Raw genomic sequence first — 17,507 nt, 5'->3', positions numbered from 1 at the left:
GAACACTAGTCAGAATTATCCTACGTGAATTGGAAATGAGATTGTGTATTCCGAAAACCTGAACAATTTTAGTAATTGTATTAACAAAGTCAAAGAAATTATCGTAAGTGAATTGGAAACAATAATGTGGATTCTGGAAAACTGGACAATTTTGAGATCAATGATAGTCGAAAAGAAATTATTATTTTCAGTGAATTGGAAATAAGATTGTGACAATTTTGAGACCATGGTCGAATTGTGTGAGCACAAGTCAAAGGTTCGGGTTTGTAAGAGATTTGATGAGCAAATGCTAGTTTGTTGTTCTTGGTCTCTCAAATTTGCTTTTCAACAATGGATGCAATTCAACTATGTTAAAATGTTTGCAATGTTTGTTGCTCGATCTATTAAAAAAGCTCTAATTGACAAGAGCTTCTAGAAGCTAAGAGAATTTGTCTACTTCAGACGGACTAAAATATGACATTTTCCGATACTTACATCAATTTTGGTGTTTCAAATAAGTTGATCCATTGAATGGCGTCAAAGATTAACAAGGTCCAAGATATTAGAGTCATGCAAGTGATCCTTTGAGTTGAGGGAGTAAGTTCCTCCATTTTAACAACAAAGTGATGGGATCATCTAGGGCAAAGTCTCTGATTGTGAAATCCAAGCCATTAGTGCAAGAGTCATGTCTCAAATGTTGTACATACATTATACATACATTCAGGCCGACTTACACTTTGGATATTGACATCTTATTTTTCCTATGGAATGAAGTTCTTAGGGAAGAAAAACAATGTTGTTTTGTCTTGAAGCCTGCAGTACAAATGTTTTCATGCATAGATCATGTTGTTGTCCCTAATGTGCTTTCCGAAGACATTGTCCATCAACCTTTGTTATGTTGGCCATGTGTTCTTTAACTTGATCAATTAGGATCTAGTTGTATCATAAATATGCATCGACGAAGTTGAGTGCCTTGCAACTTGACGTGTCGTCAACTAGCATATCTATTTTATGCAGTGGATACATAGCCTTCATGAAAGCTTTATTTAGATTAATGTAGTATGTACATCAAATTTCTAAGTAATGACGAAAGGGAATGTGTTCAAATATATTCTTTTGAACTTCATCCTACCATCTTATTCCTTCTCATCACCGCTCTACTTATATGAAAAAATTTCGATGTAAGAACCTATAATACAAAACAATAGGTAGAATACAAAACACTTTCTCTCCATTCTTTTGATTTTTCTCAAAGAAACTAGTAATTCCTTACACTAAGTAAGACACTTCAATGCCAACATTTTCATAAACTCCCATGAATTAAACTTAAATCAAACAAAATAATGATACAACATCCTTTGATCATGTACCTATTATTGTATGTGATATTCAGAAATGAACATAATATGGGGAAGAGTTCATTCCCAGATCAACATGATTGTTGTGAAAAGTGTCACATCTGTAATTTTAATATTTAGAAGAGCATTATAGATCTGAAAGAGTGATGGCAAATAAGAAAGATAAAGAAGATGGATTAATGGAGAGTAAGGATAAAAGAAGATGGATTAATGGAGAATTAAGGCTTCTGATTTTTGTGTTGCGACACCATATTTTTTTTGAAATTTAATAGTGTACATGTGTTTAGATCTTCTCTACAACTATGAATGCTACTAATTTTTTACCTATTCATTGTTTGACAATGCAGGGGATGTAAAAGAGCTTAGATCAGCTGGTGTATTTTAAAACTTGCCTGAAAGCAATGAAGAATTGGCAAATCTCTTCAACAAAATGGGTGTCTTTCAAGTATTACTCCACAAATGCATCGGCTGTAGCAAGAAATATATTCTCGTCAAGTATCATTATATTATACAAAAAAAAGGAAGACATGGTTGACTGAAGCTTACAACACTCGTTTTTTGATACACCACGGTCTATGAATGCCTTTGTAGCATTAGCATTTATTCTTACTTTCATCCAAATTTGGCATGACAAACATCCTAAACAAAACATCAAGGTTCAAATTAAATAAATATACATGTGTGTCGGTACAAATTGAGGTTTTTGTGTCGCATGATGATAAGAATTTCTTAGTTTTTTTTGAGATTTTACATTGATAATCTAGTTGTTCACACATTGGTATTTTAAGATATACCATTTGTATTTTGTGAGGTATTATTATTTTGAATTTGTGCCTCATAATTGTTGAAGTTTCACCTGACTATGGGACTGTGACTAATACCTGGTTAGGTAGTAGGCCACTTTGATTAAAGGATGCTTCATTTTGAAAGTATGGTGAGCCATACTTGTTCCAAATGTAGCAACAAGTCTTGGTAGTTTTACATTAAAAGGTTCAAATCCAAGATTTTTTCACTTGAAGAATCTAAAAATCTTTATTGGAAACAAGCTTTTAAGATGCCATTGAAAGCACAATTTTAAAGAATGCTTTTTTTTAAACGTTAAGAATGTTTCTTAAATAAGAGGAAGGAATATAAACAACCTTATTTGACCAAAAAAATAAAAAATAAACAACCTTATAATTCAAACATAAAGAAAAAGTCAAAAACAACCAAAGGTGAAAGGAAAATTGGTGTGGAGAATTCTGAAAAATAAAAAGTAGCGACAAGGAGTGCTTTGTGGTGCAAAGGAAAAAAAACGGATCCAAAAACTTAAAAAAGTGGGCTCAAGGTCATGCCATAAAAATTTATATAAACATATAAGCTATAAAAATATATATAAATTATCTCATAAGTTCCAGCTCAACTGGCAAAAATACCGAAATTGTTAGGTCGAACGACATAACCGGAGTTCGAACCCTCGATACCTCCACTTTGTGTGTGTGAGTTTAAGATGACTTTGTAATTTCGTCTATCTATAAAAAATAAAAAATAATTATATATATATAGAGTGTATCAAATAAGAGCACTATTTATAATGAGATGATGAAATAATGGCCTTTGAGCTGACATTAAATTTGCTTTTAATGGGTCATTCGTTCTCTATCTTTTCCATTCCTTGGTAGTGCTTTCTTCTTCCCCTATTTGCATATCTGTGACATTTTTCTTGTTGAGGCTAAGATCTTCAATTCATTCTATCCATATTTTGGTTCATGATATTGATAAGCTTTGTGGATTTTTTTTAAAAGTATTCCTTTAATTTGAAGAACCACATGCTGATTCATAAAAAGAGTTCTTTAAAATCAAGCACCGCATGGAATTAAAACACGATAGTTATAAGTTATAAAACAACAAAGATTGAAATGACACAAATTTATTAATATAGATTGAGATACCCATAGAGGCACCCAATTTGGCAGAGACACCCATCATTACTCAATTTCTTAAAGTTTGTTAATTTGTTTGAAATTTACCTCAAAACTTGGTTCAATTTTTTGGGCGCCCCTTATGTTTTAAGAAGTTGTGATTTTGGCATCCTAATTAATTAAAATACAAAAACAGCCCTATGTATTGGATCTTTGACAGTTTTGGCCTCCTAACTAATTAAAATACAAAACAGTCCCTTATGATTCTCCAAAACAGTCCCTTTGTATTTTAATTAGTTAGGGGGCCAAAACTGTCAAAGATCCAATACATAGGGAATTGTTTTATATTTTAATTAGTTATGGAGCCAAAATTGTCAAAGATCCAACACATAGGGGGCTGTTTTGTATTTTAATTAGTTATGGGTCTAAAATCGCAACTTCTTAAAATATAGGAGACCAAAAATACAATTAAGCCATTTTTTGGTGGTAAGAATAAATAAAAAATATCTGCCACTGTTGGACTGTAGAGAGTTACGATGCAAGAGATTCATCACATATAATTTCCTAAGCTGAAATCAATTAACACAACTTTGATTCTCTTTATATCCCATCGAAGAAACCAATTTTGATTTTTGAAGCAGGTTAGAGAGATTGTAGTGGGTAGGTCGAGAATTCACCCAACAAAAAAAAAAACGAAAAGGAAAAGAAGGAAGCGCAAAAGGTGAGTGGGTGAGAATTATAGTGTAAGATGCAGTTAGAAAACTTAAAATCAATTAAATCATTGATTTAAATCCAAGGGCTATTCATTACTCCTCTCATCTCTCATAATAGTGCTCTCATTTGATAGAAAACTTCATTTGTAAATTATATAATTGATCTCATGTTAATATTAATGTGATCTTTTACTTATCTTCCACAATATTTTATTTCACTTGAGGTTGTATTAAAACAATTAGTGATTGATTTATTGCACATTTTTATCTATTTGTATTAAACAATAAAGATACACTCAAATACACCGTCACACAAAATTCATAATTTATAAATGACACTCAATATAAAGACACATTTGATTCGACATAGAACTCTTTTTGAGTAAAACTTTACAATTAAACCATCAAGCAATCTTGAGACACGTCACAAAGTGAATCATCAAAACAACAATTACACCGTAAGTAAATGTGTTTTTAAGGAATCAACTTGTTTATTTTGAGGTTTTTTTAAAAAAATTAATCATAAATTTTCTCAAAACGATGACATAATTAAGAACACCAAGGAAAAGCATCATCATTCGCTAAATATAGGAAAAATACATAACTGTTGGTTTAAAAGAAACACAAAACTTTGTCACCACTAATACATAAATTTAATTTTCTTGTCTTGGCACTTTTGGTCTCTATATACACATAGAACTTTGTCACAACAAAAGTTGTCAAGATAATACTTATAGGGTTAATTATATTTTTGGTTCTTATAAATATACCAATTTTTTGTTTTAGTCTTTTAAAATTTTCTTTCAACTTTTAGTTCCTATAAAATTTTCAATCACTACTTTTTGTCCCTATATTTAAATTAATCTTTATATTTTTTAATAAAATTTTGTAGAAATGTGTTGAATATTGTAAAACTCTCTCCTAAAAAAATAGAATTTTTTAACAAAACAAATAAAATATGAATTTTTAACATCTAAAAATATAAAAATTTATATTTAATTCATGTTTAGTTAAAAAAAATCTATTTTTTATTGGAGAAATTGTTATAATATTATAAATTTTTCTACAAAATTTTATTAAAAAATATGAATTCTACATTTAAGTTTACTTTAAAAAAGGACCAAAAGTGATGAAATTTTTCGAGGGATTAAAATGAAAAGTTGACATATTTATATGGACCAAAAACATATTTAACCTATATTTATAAAATATATTTTATTTTTTCGTTAGGGGTGCATTTGTTTAAGTTTCTTTTAGGGAAAAAATCACTTTATCGTTTTTAAGTGTTTGTGTAAGATTTAAAAAAAAAAAAAAGAATTATCAAAAAAAAAAAAATTGGCTTTAAAATAAAAATCTATTTTGTTTAAAAAACGATGAGGACAATACATGAACAAGTTAAAAAAAATATATTAAAGTAATTTTTATGGATAAACAAACATAAATAACTTCAGTTTTTTTCTTAAATCTCATTTTATAACTTCAGTTTTCTAAATCTCATTTTTTAACACAATATTTTTTTTTCCAAAGATGAAACAAACACACTTCTCAACGCAACACTTCTTCTCATCTTCTTCAATATAAAACTATTAAGAAATTTACGCAAGTTTTATGTACTTCATTTACTAAAAAAAAAAGTACTTCATGTGATTTCACAACTTTTAAAGAAAATTAACGCAATTTCCCTACTGTTCTAATCAAAAAGCTGTGCTTAAGGCACCCAAAGTACCAAACTGAGCTTAACATTCATGGCCGTGAGTGAAACAAAAGCAATTATATTTTAAGGGTAAAAATTTAGACTTTTTTACGTTGGATATAAATAATGATATTCCAGTAAAACTCATGACATTCTAAACACTGCAACCGTACCGACAGTAATATCATCCTTATCCGACAATCAGTTTAGTTCGCTATCCATTCCATTATTTTAACCAAAAGAAAAATTATTGTTATCAGAGTTTAACTCTATATATCCAGCAAGTTAAGGGTCAGATTTAACCCCATAGACCAAAATAAATTTGAACACTAAATCATCGCCTCTGATCATGCCATTTTCTATTCTCATGCCTACCAGGGTCCCAGTGTCCAGAAGAACCCCGCTGCCTTGACCACTCAGGTCTATGATTTCTTACATGATTCCTGGACTCTGGGAGATTCCTACCTGGAGCATACCTAGGAGGATTCCTAGTTGGACTATTCTCCGGACTCCATGATTCATATCCCTCCCTTCCATGATTGTTTGTATCCCATGAACCAGATTGCATTGACCCCCCAACCATTGTGTTATGATTTCGTTGAGAATGATAAATGGGTGGTATATCCTGCCTAACTCTCCGCAAATCTGACACAGGACCCGATCTTTCGAATTGTGGTTGATAGGGATGGACAGGGTTCTGATAGGAAGGTTCTGCAAAATGGGGCTGGTGGGGCATCATATGAGTATGTCTTTGTTGTTGTGTGGCTGAGCGTGATGTTGGTTGTTGAAATGAATTAGACGAACCCTCTTGTATATTTGAATTAGGTAATATTGGTTTTATATTACTTATGCCATCAGCCCGGATTGCTAGAGGTGAATGTGCGCCAACCGAAGATACATTTGCGGTGATTGTGTTCCTCATGGCTAGACCTCTATCAGAGAATTGTGTTTGCGCATACGCGGAGGAGTGAACTGGTTGTTTTTCATGAATAATATTAGTTGCTTTTGGTAGTGAATATTGAGAAACTGTTGTGCCGGTTAGCTGCTTTGAAGATGGAATGACTGTATGCTGTTGCCTTACTGCAGTATTAGTAGCTGGAATTTGAGATGATAAGTTGGTAGTTGCAATTGAAGCAGGGCTCTGGAAAATTCGTCTATCAGTTGCTAAGTTTTGCCTTGTAAAAGGATTCTTTGGTGCTTCTATGCTGCATCCATTCTGAAAAGTTGAAAAATGGGAAGCTGTCAGTTAATGCAGTTAATCAATAATCTCTATATGATTGTTACAATTTTACAATATACTTCTTTTTTGGCAAATGATTATAAAGTTTTTAGCACGTTAACAGTTGTAAGGAAATAGTGTGGGGGCCCATCATGCATTCTTGTCTTGGTCAGGCTAAGGGTCTCGGCACTGTAAATTAACGAGACAAGCATGAAACTAATTGCCTACTCTTAAATACACGCAAAACCCTATGCTACAAATGATTCCAAAGGGAACTAAACTCTATTAGTTAGCAGTACGGAAATCTGAGACCAACCTACCTATCGGTTCCCTAAAATGGCTATTTGCTTACTAATATGGAATACTTTTTACGTGGCATCCAAGAACATGACAATGCAATATCTTGGTTGGTGAAAAACGAAACAACACAAACAAGGAATTGAAACGAACTTAAAAAACAATTTATTTCATATCTCAAATTGGGCCACCACTAAAAATCCCATTTCCCCAACACCCTATGCTACAAATACTATCTGCTCTCAACAAACACAAGCCAACGTGGCTAAAGTGGAGAGTGCATGGCACTCTGATACGAGACATCAGACATGATAAGATCTTTGACAAATAGTTGTTGCGGTATGAACTCAAATCACGCACCGTGCTTGGATCACTTGAAGGAGTTGGAGATGGGAGAGAAACTTCCACCTTCTCGGGGGCCCTTGCAATAGCACCATAGTTGCCATTTGCAATTTCACTTAATCCCAAGTTCACATTGCCACTCTTGATCATGTCAAGCAGCTTCAAGGTTTGCTCATCTGATATGTTGCCAACTTGTCCAGAAGTTAAGGCAAATACCAAGTCTGGATTATTTAGCAGTACGGCAAGCAACTGCATGTCAGGTTGAGCAGTTGCTGCATTACTGGCTGAAGATGAGGAGGCCACCCCTTGAACAGCAGCATGAGTTGCAACTTGATCAGATGCATCCATTTCTACGTCGTCACAATCTGGTAGCTGTTCAATAGGAATTTCCAGTGTCAAAGAATCATCGTAGTCCATTTCAACATCCCAAGGCTCCTTGGGGTTAGAGGGCATCTCTTGTGCTGTCTTATAAATGGTTTCTTTGTCCCTACGGTTTCTGTTTTCCTGAACATGAACCTCTTTGCTATCTACCCCAGCACCCACTCTCCAGGTATCTTCAAGTTTTACTTCTGCAAACAAAGAAAAGGAAACCAAAAATAAAAGATTTGAAAAACGGAGAAAATTGGCCTGAGAAAAGTAATTGATTGAACAAGTAGCAAAACATTAAAACACAAAATCGACAACAGGATAAAATCTATAGGACGGATCCATTTCTTACAGAAGTTCTATATATATATGCTTGGTGGATGCAACGGAACAATAGGTACCATGGTTTAATACAAAAAATAAATATCAAAGGTGTATTTTTATTAAGGTTAGCTACAGACGTACTCATGACATGTGACCGTTAAATATCAATATTATTTACAAGATTAAGGTTAGCTAGAAACGTATCCGTGACCATCAGATCATTTGCCCATTTTATTATTTATAAATAAATTACAAGTGTTACAAACTTCATAACGAACTTGGTGACGAATAGTCAAGGTCCAGAAGGAGCAAATTAAATGTGTTTTATGAAAGTGGAAAAGGAATAAAAGCAAATGTTGCTTATCACACAGCCCGTCATGAGTTTTCAATGGAATCATAGACCAGAATGCAGCACACAAGTTGTCAAAAGAAAAATGGAAAATTGTTTGCTGTTTACAACGTCTAAATATTACAGCCAACAATAGTCATTGATGCCAAGAAAGCCTCAGACTGGAGTGGTACAGTGCTGGAATTCTTATGACTGCAGGATGTAATTTACATATAGCACGGAGTTTAACCTTCAAATATTACCCAACACTTGTAACTACATTCCATTGCCTAGTCTGCTTTGTTGTAAAAACATGCAAAGCACATGTCATGACTTAAAACCACAAATTCTTTCACACCGCAGATACAAAGAACCCCTGCAACCGGATCTTCTGTGGTCATGATTAAAATTACACATTAAAATACCCAAACGCAGTATTGCTTGGACGTGGAATAACACGTGTAAAAGAGTTATCTTCCGGATTCCAAAATCAAAGCCTCGTCCTATTTTTACCAAATGCCTATGCGGACTTGAACAGGGTCCGAATATTTTAAGATATTCATGATGAAAAAACCACCAATTTAATCCCTAAAATATTATTCTCTTTCCAATTTAGTCCTTAAAGTACATATATTTAATTAATCTCTAAATTATATAAAACCCGTCAGTTTAATCTCTACTGCATCTCCAGTAGCTTTTTTTTAAAAGCAATCCACGGAGTTTCATACAGTAGTGCCAAGTGGTCCCCCACAACAACGCCACTTCATTTTTATGGAACTCATGCACGTTTTCCTCCAATGATAAAAATTATGCAACTATTGAGCTACCGACACTTCTATATTTTTTTTATTTCCATGAAACAATTTTTTATTCCAATGCTACTGTATCTTAAACAAGTTGCTTCAACAAAATTATGCAACTCACTTTGCCACCTCAAGCTCCTCCAATGGTTAGAAAAATAAATCAGGGTCGTGTATTGATCCTAGTGAAGCATTGAATTTCACTGTTGCTTGGCTCATTAAAAAAGAAAATGGAAAAACATAAATTTATACTGCTCATTCACGCCTAAGCCAAACTCGTCTATGTCTGAACATTTACCCCATGAGCAATGGGAAAAAAATGTAGAGAAACAGAGAACATCTAATTGCAATATAATTGATTTTTCTTTTCTTCATGAAAATTGGATAGTAATTAACATGCTGTTGAAAATTGGTAAAAATGACCATCTTCATTCTTGCGATCCCTTTTTACTGATTTATTATAGCTCGTGATAGTCAATTACAAAATCCAAAATTGGGTGCATTGATAATTAGATATTTAGAAGTTAGAACTATCCCGACAGTTAGTAATAAAGTGTGGGAAAGAAAAGGAAAAAAACAAAAACAAATTGAACCATTTAGGATGTTTGAGAGACAATGGATGGTCCTAAAATCCTTGAGCAAATCCATGTTAGTATTTGAATATCAAATTTCAAGACAGAGATTTGTACAGCAAACTTTTATAAATCTCATGAACGATATAAATCTCATGAACGATACTGGAATTGAGTAATATATAAATGGACAACATACCCAAGTTACTTACAGAACATGAGGTTAGATCACGACTCTTGCTCTATTTAATATTTATATTTATATGAGTAATAAAAGCAGCAAAAAGGGGGGATGGGTCAACAGAGTTAGTGTCAGATTTGCATAGAATCGCCTGAATTATCCTCCAAGAAAATGTGCAGGGATTCAACTAAGATATACCTCTTTTAAACTCAATGACGGCATACCTCTTAATATGGTATGTTCTATCTTTCAAACATATTTGGTTCGGCTGTCAATGAATTTCACCAATTTTTCTATACTAATATGTATGAACCGATAGAACCAACAAAAATATGGAAATGTACCTGCTGGTGATTTCCATGGGATTTTCACCCTCTTGCACTTCTCCCAGAGAGGCTCCTTCAAATCCATCTTCAGTTTGGAATAAGAAGCTTCCAGCCTATTAGTGGTTTTAGGCGGATGCAACAGAGGTTTCTTGTCTTCAATTTTGAGCGGCGCTGGAACTTTGGAAGAGCAGACTGCAATGCTTCCCTGATTTGTTAGAGACTTACTCGGACTATTGATTTTCGCTTCTTTATTTTCTTTTATAGAAGCAGTTTTCTTGTATTTACTCTGCATAAATAATGCACGCATTTTTGCTTTCTGGATATCATCAGTAGACATAGGACGGCTCTGAGTTACTGGCCCTGTCCTTGCCGTCTGTGGGCTTCTACTCACTGATCCTGGCTGTTCCACCAATTGCACTTTTCTGCGCTCTCTAGCTTCTGAGATAGGTTAAGTTAACATTTTCTGCTATTCAACAGCTAACATGAACCATTGACAAATTTATTGAGTAAATCACTATTTTAGTCTTTGAAGAATACTGTTTTGGCATCTATATAGTTAAAAAGGTTATGGTTTATTGTGAGCAAATTGATATTGTTTCATATCAAAGATTCTAAGTAGAGGACCAATTGGATATTGCAAATCATTTAAAGACCAAATTGATATTCTGGAAGTCTTTCAATATTCGGAAAGCTTTTCAAGGGTCAAATTGGGGGATTATTCCATTTCTATTCTTTGGCCGGCTAGTTTCCGGAATACAATACAAAGTTTTACATTAGATAAATAATTGGCACTTCGAACTTTCAAAATTTGGTAAACGTCCTGTGAAGAAAAAAATCAGTACTGCTGAATTTGCTAGTTTGAAGGAAAATTAACTCTCGATTGTCACTTCAACTGTTACTTTATATGCTTATAGAATAAAGATGGATATACCCATCAGCATTCTGAGGAACCAATTAACAATACGTAGTCAACAAGAAAAACTCAAAAGGATACGAGATGAAGATGCACCAAGGGGGTGTTTCTTATTACAATCATCTGAGCTGGGCAGCAACAATTTCACAGATTGAGATTCTAGTTTCCTGAACAGAAAAGAAACAAATCTGAGCATAATTTACAAACAGTAAAGGCAAAGACAACCAGCTATAATAGGCTGGCACAAAATTCGTAGGCAGAAATACTTATTCAATAAAAGATGACTGAAGGACAAAAAGCAAACATCCACAACAGACACAGACCTGAAATCATCTGAAAATTCATTCGAGAGAGCAAGAACGTCTTCCTGTTAGAAAGAAAGCATAGCTAAGAAACATGCAAACTGAAAAACCATTGCTAGCTGAAATATACATTAAGAGAACACTTACAGGAACATCAAAATGCCATGATTCAGGGCCGACGAGTTGACCATTGCTGAAAATATAGATATAATAAATGAGAAAGAAGGTCAAACAAATTCTGTATTGAAATGAGATCAAAGACATGCTTGCCTCTGAGATAGTCTTGTCTCTTTTTGACCATCACCGGAACGCTTAACACCATTGGGTTTCTTTATGGCTTGGTTCCTTGTTAACAATTTGCTCCACTTTGATAACAAAACCCTTGCCCTGTTAGAAATGTCTGATCCTCAAATCAGTGAGACTATAGTTCATAAAGTTTATCAAGATAGTATAAAAGATTTTTTAGTGATATCAAACAGCAGCCCTCAAATTAAGACTTGAAAGTTGAAACTATTTACAGCCATATAAAAAAAATTAAAAATGACATTAAACTTGAAGTGATTTGTTAGTTAAATCAATCTAAAAATGGCATCTATAGCTCGAAGACAACAATGAAATCAAATGAATGACTAGATTCAACTTTCAACCCCCCTTCCACCTCTCTATCATGCTACTTAATAACAAGCTATTTGTCAACTACAGAAATATGAAAATATCTCAAACAATACTCTCCTAACCAACATCACAGAGAAATATATGAATATGAAACTCAAAGAAACAAGCATAACTGACAACTTTGAATCAGCCATGTTAATGTAAGACAGTTTCCCAGGGTAAACAAGCTACAAGCTAACGACATGTTAAAACACTTCCTACCATAAGAAAATATGCTACAATACTGTTATACACTGTAGTCATTATCTATTTAACACTTGCCATTAAGGTACAATCTAAGGTTAATATACATAATACACCCAAACTGAGGGACACCGAGATAGGGGATATTATAAGGAACAATTGGTGTCAAGTTTGATGGGCAATGGGCCAGGAATAGAAAAACACACCTGATGTCCGGTAGAACCGTAGTCTATTAACACTCTGCAATAAAGCTGATATGTGTGCAGGAATTGCTTTATGTAAAGGCAGATGACAAAGAACCTGCAAAACAGTTAAGCGGTAAGTCTACTAGTATTTAACTATGTGCTGATGTAAATAACGCAAAAAATGTGTATTAACCAGATATTCCGATTTACCTTCAAGATAAGAAGCAGTACACTTGTTTGCTCTTCAACAGCAGCTTTACTCAACCAATTTGCTAAAGTCATTGCACCTCCTCCAGTCAAAAACCTGCAAGTGTATCCAGCCGTAAAACAAAATCAGAAAAATATAAACAACTATTATAGAACAAAAAAGCTATTGGAAAAGCTAATCACATACCACAGCAAGACTGAAAAATTATGTATTGTCAATATCCACTCCATCAACTTCTCCCGTCCACAAAAGGTTTCCTCTTTCTGCATTAGGCCAAAAATGTTCTCAACAAATTGTTTGTCTAACTCGTCTAGGTCAGAAAGAGCTGTTTGTTGTGTTGGGCAGGATGCTTCTTCCATGTTGATGGCACCAGCAGAGTTTAAGGGAGCTGGATTTATTGTTCTCACGGGATCAGGGTTTATTTGCATATCAAGAGATTCTGCACAAGAGTTAGATTTTAAAGCCTTCTCCCTTGACAGCTGAGCTAGTTTCCTCACTCTTGAACGTTGACCAGTGAAAAAGTCACGCACCTAAACCAAAGTACAAAGATGCACAAAAGTTAGTGCATAAGAACTAGGTAAAATGTGTAATCTTACAATAAAATTTGAAGTAAATATGTCACTCTTTTGTAAGGTAGTTAAAATCAAGATTGTACGCAAAATCAGAAAGGGGAAGTAAAATCATAGATCGTGCAATTGTAACACTAATCGTAAGATTATTCAAATTTCATGAAACTTAAATATATATATATATATATATATATGTATCTATGCATACAAAATTGCATTAAGTAAGACAGAGAAAACCTTAAATCGCACCTGAAATACTTATGTAGATTTAAATTCTTTGGCATTAGAGTTTGAAGCCATTTGGAAATGAAACAGAAGAAAGACGAAGGAGAAGAAGAATTTTTTGAAATGGACACAAGCATAATCGCTAAATCCAAAGAAGATTTGCGTGCGTACCCTTGATTGCTGAGGGCAACCGTAGTCACAAAATCGTAAGATTTTACGATTCAAATCGGGATTTTAACTACCATACTCTTTTGTCCTCAAAAAGGATAATAATTATAAATGCAAATCTTCTAACAATCCAAAACAGATGAGCAAGAACAAAAGTTTAGGATAGGAAATGTTTCTGCTTACAAACCTGTGTAACTGTCACGCCAAATAAAGCACTGGTCTCACGGGATTCTTTCTTGCTAATTGCATCTTTAATAGAAAAAACTGATTGCATGTAATTCACAGCCTTCGGATTTAATAAATCCCTAGGTCTTTTTCCTGCAAATTTTGACCAAGTACGAGATATAAGACATGAAACAATAAGTAGATATATTTGTAATTAACACAAATAATGCTTGCAATTAACACAAATAATGCTCGGAATAAAGCTAAAAGAGGCATAAACACTATTTCTGATTTGGTCAACTTATTTCATCCAATGTTGTCAAACGCGGATAGCGGAAAATAGCATATTGTTAAAATTCCACTGCGCAATAGGGCTATAGCGCCGCTATATCAGCTATTTGACAATATTCTGTACTAAATAGTGTATCGCAGAACAATAGGGGATCTTCTGAATTCCGCTACACTAGGGCGGTATAGTGACGATATAACTGATATTTAACAACAAATTTCCATCTGTTAAAATAAAGGAATTATTTAATTTCCGAATTGACGGATTTGAGAAGTTATGATGAAAATATAGTTTGGGTGAAGACCTATGTAGCACTGACACAACACCTGCATGTGTGGTTACATTCAATCACTTCCATTTCCTCAAATTATCGACAGTGTCGACGTGTCAATGTCCATGTCTGGATATAAGCCCACTATGAACTAATAGCAAATGAAAGCCAACAATGAAGTGATAGCAAATGATAATGCAATGGAACAAGGGTCAAGTTAGATATCAACAAAGTATGGCCACGTTGGTGAAATCTAATATAAAAGTAAATTTAAAAATTTCACAGAAAATTCAAACCATAAATATAAAACAAATAATCAAAAACTTCGATTGTCAATACTAATTAATCTTCTCAAAAATGAATAAATTAAATTCCAACGAAGACTTACTGATATTTATTGACAATGCACCAGCAGCCTGCACAAAAAACAAAATCATTAATAAATATAGTAAAATTGAACAAGATCAAACTATCTAACGATGCATTAAAAGAATTGTCTAGCACATAAAAGCAAAGATTCAATTCGAATGGGATCCGGATTCAGTGCCTTTAAGACGGGAAAGAAGTTGTGACTTTGTGCCTATCTCTCGTCTATTTTTTTTTCCTTTTTCTCTCATAAAATCCAAGAGGAAGCCTTGGTGCAACGGTAAAGTTGGTGTCATGTGACTGAAAGATTACGGGTTCAAGTACTGGAAACAGCCTCTTGTGTAAAAACAAGGTAAGGTTGCATGAAATACACCATATAATGGGACCCGTTCTCGGACACTGCGTATGCAGGAGCTTTAAGCAACGGGCTGCCCTTTTTTTCTCATAAAATCCCCAAAATTAAACTAAAGTCATCGTGCATTTCCGGTCTTTAAGCCACTGACGTAATCCAGATCAACTGGAATGTGTTTACGGCTACTTCGCACACGCACATGCTAAACAAAACGCAAAGGATTAAAGGTTCTTCCAGATTTTCATTTGCCAAAATTAAACTACAACTGTCATGTCTTTCCCGCCTTAAAGATGCTGAATCCCGATCCACTCGAATGTGTTTACAACTACTTCCGGCGTGCACGCGCGAAACAAAAAGCAGTGGATTAACAGGCTCTTCCAGTTTTTCATTTGCCAAAATTGCACTATAACAGCAATGTATTTCCCGCCTTAAAGACACTGAATCCAGATCCACGTGTTTACAACTACTTCGCGCGTGAGCAAAACGCAATGGATTAAAAGGTTCTCCCAGTTTTTTCATTTGCCAAAATTACACTACAGCCGCCATGCCTTTCCCGCCTTAAAGACACTGAATCCACAGATCCACTCTAATGTGTTTCCAACTACTTCGCGCGTGCACTAATGGACTTAGAGATTCTTGCAGCTTTTTATTTACCATAAATCAACAACATTAACCTAATTTCCAGCATTAAGCTAATAATTAACAAACCTTTGTCAACAGATTTTTTAAAACTACACTAATAATAATTCTGGCATGCAGTTGCAAAAACAAAAAGAGGATAAACAATTAAACATGATAATTACAATAAAATAATTCGAAAATATGATAGATGCAAGGGGCAGAAATAGAGAGAGCACCATTTCTTGAGCGAGAGGATTAACGCCGGTGAGTTTACATTGCGTGACGATGATATTCTGAAACTGATCGATCTGGCTATGTACGAGTTCTCTTTGAGAAGCCAAAAACCTCTGGAACGACTCAACGGAACTTCCAATCTCCGGCTCCGATAAACCGTCGTTCCAGAGCTCCATCGTTGATGATGAAGATCGTTGCAGTGTGTAGCAACACGCATTAGGGGAATTCAATCCCCGATGGTGCTTCTCTTTGGTCCCTTCCCAGTTGAAAACGTAAACTGGTTAGGGTTTCGGTGGGAGCTGAAATTGAGAGAGAGAGAGAGAGAGAGAGAGAAGAGAGAGAGAGTTTTCACACGGATAACACGAGAGAGAATTAGGCCCTGTTTGGGTTTCAAATGACAATCTTAAGTATAATCAGAAAATTGTTTTAAATGATGAATTTCAAAAAAAATTAAAATTGTTTTAAATGATGGCTTCTCTATAAAATCAATTTTTGATAGTAAAAGGTGCTTTTTATTCTGATCAACAAGCACCAGATAACTTCTGATTTTTTAAAATCTCTAAAAATTGGTATTTAGATTATTAAATATCAAAATCATCATTATTTATATAATCCATAACAAAAGAGTTAAAAAGAGATGTATTGGATTAGAATTCTATAGGATTTTAAAAGATTTTTTAATTATGAAAAAGTATTGTGGTATTCAATCAAAGATTTTTTGCAACTTAAAAAAAAATTTGTGGTATTCAATCAAGACTCTTTGTCATTTTAAAAAAGTCTTGAGGTATTCAATCAAGACTTTTCATCACTTAAAAAAAATCTTGTGGTATTCAAAATCATTCAAATTTCGAAGGATTGTTTAATAAATTGGATTTTGATGGATTTTGTAGTGTAATTTTAACAAGAAAAAGTCTTTAATGAAAAGATGAGATTTTTTGAGATTGTTTTTCTTTTAAAAGTTACTATCTCTTTCTTCTCTTTTCTCTCTCTCCCTCCCCCTCCCTACTCTCTCTCTCTCTCTCTCTCTCTCTCTCTCTCTCTCTCTCTCATCCCCCCTCTCTCTATCTCATAAAAAAATAAAAAATTGTATTGAGAATATTATGATAGAAAGTGTGTCGTAATCAATATTCCGCAAATCGAGTGTTAACTCTCTGAGATTACCGAATTTACGTTTTTAGGTACAAAAATCGTGTTAACTATGAGGTAAATTCGGTTTCTGGTAAAATCGGAAGGCTTAACGAGTTTGACTGAGTTAACACTTGGTAAACTCGTGTAAACTCGACCGATTTGTAATGGCTGACACAATTTTTATTTTTTTTTAAAGATTTGTAAGTGCTGACATAATTTTTAATATGTACAATTGAATTTTGTGGGAATAATAT

The 17,507-nt window shown here is 33.9% G+C and overlaps 1 protein-coding gene across 1 annotated transcript; it reads right to left on the bottom strand.

Annotated features, from left to right (window-relative positions):
- Nucleotides 1–5,834: 5,834 nt before the first annotated feature.
- Nucleotides 5,835–16,520, bottom strand: LOC11433572 (homeobox protein LUMINIDEPENDENS). The gene is made up of 13 exons (XM_003625840.4): nucleotides 16,128–16,520; nucleotides 14,941–14,968; nucleotides 14,015–14,145; nucleotides 13,052–13,395; nucleotides 12,868–12,961; nucleotides 12,679–12,772; nucleotides 11,885–12,014; nucleotides 11,762–11,807; nucleotides 11,636–11,679; nucleotides 11,394–11,479; nucleotides 10,418–10,837; nucleotides 7,521–8,071; nucleotides 5,835–6,860 (listed from the first exon to the last, which is right to left on the bottom strand). Exons 1-13 carry the CDS (start codon nucleotides 16,299–16,301, stop codon nucleotides 5,979–5,981), a joined length of 3,024 nt encoding a protein of 1,007 aa, XP_003625888.2. The 5' UTR covers nucleotides 16,302–16,520; the 3' UTR covers nucleotides 5,835–5,978.
- Between the last annotated feature and the right edge of the window lie 987 nt (nucleotides 16,521–17,507).

This window comes from Medicago truncatula, chromosome 7 (genome assembly GCF_003473485.1).
Source record: "Medicago truncatula cultivar Jemalong A17 chromosome 7, MtrunA17r5.0-ANR, whole genome shotgun sequence".
NCBI lineage: Eukaryota > Viridiplantae > Streptophyta > Magnoliopsida > Fabales > Fabaceae > Medicago > Medicago truncatula.
This window is presented reverse-complemented; position numbering and strand designations above follow the sequence as displayed.

Bases quoted from the DNA above. Each gene is read 5' to 3' on its own strand.
- LOC11433572 (XM_003625840.4), bottom strand. From the start codon at position 16,301: ATGGAGCTCTGGAACGACGGTTTATCGGAGCCGGAGATTGGAAGTTCC. The intron at 12,962-13,051 runs GTATGTGATTAG...ATACACTTGCAG, and splicing joins AATTTTTCAGTCTTGCTGTG to GTTTTTGACTGGAGGAGGTG. The intron at 6,861-7,520 runs GTGCGTGATTTG...TCAACTTTTCAG, and splicing joins CTTCAAGTGATCCAAGCACG to AATGGATGCAGCATAGAAGC.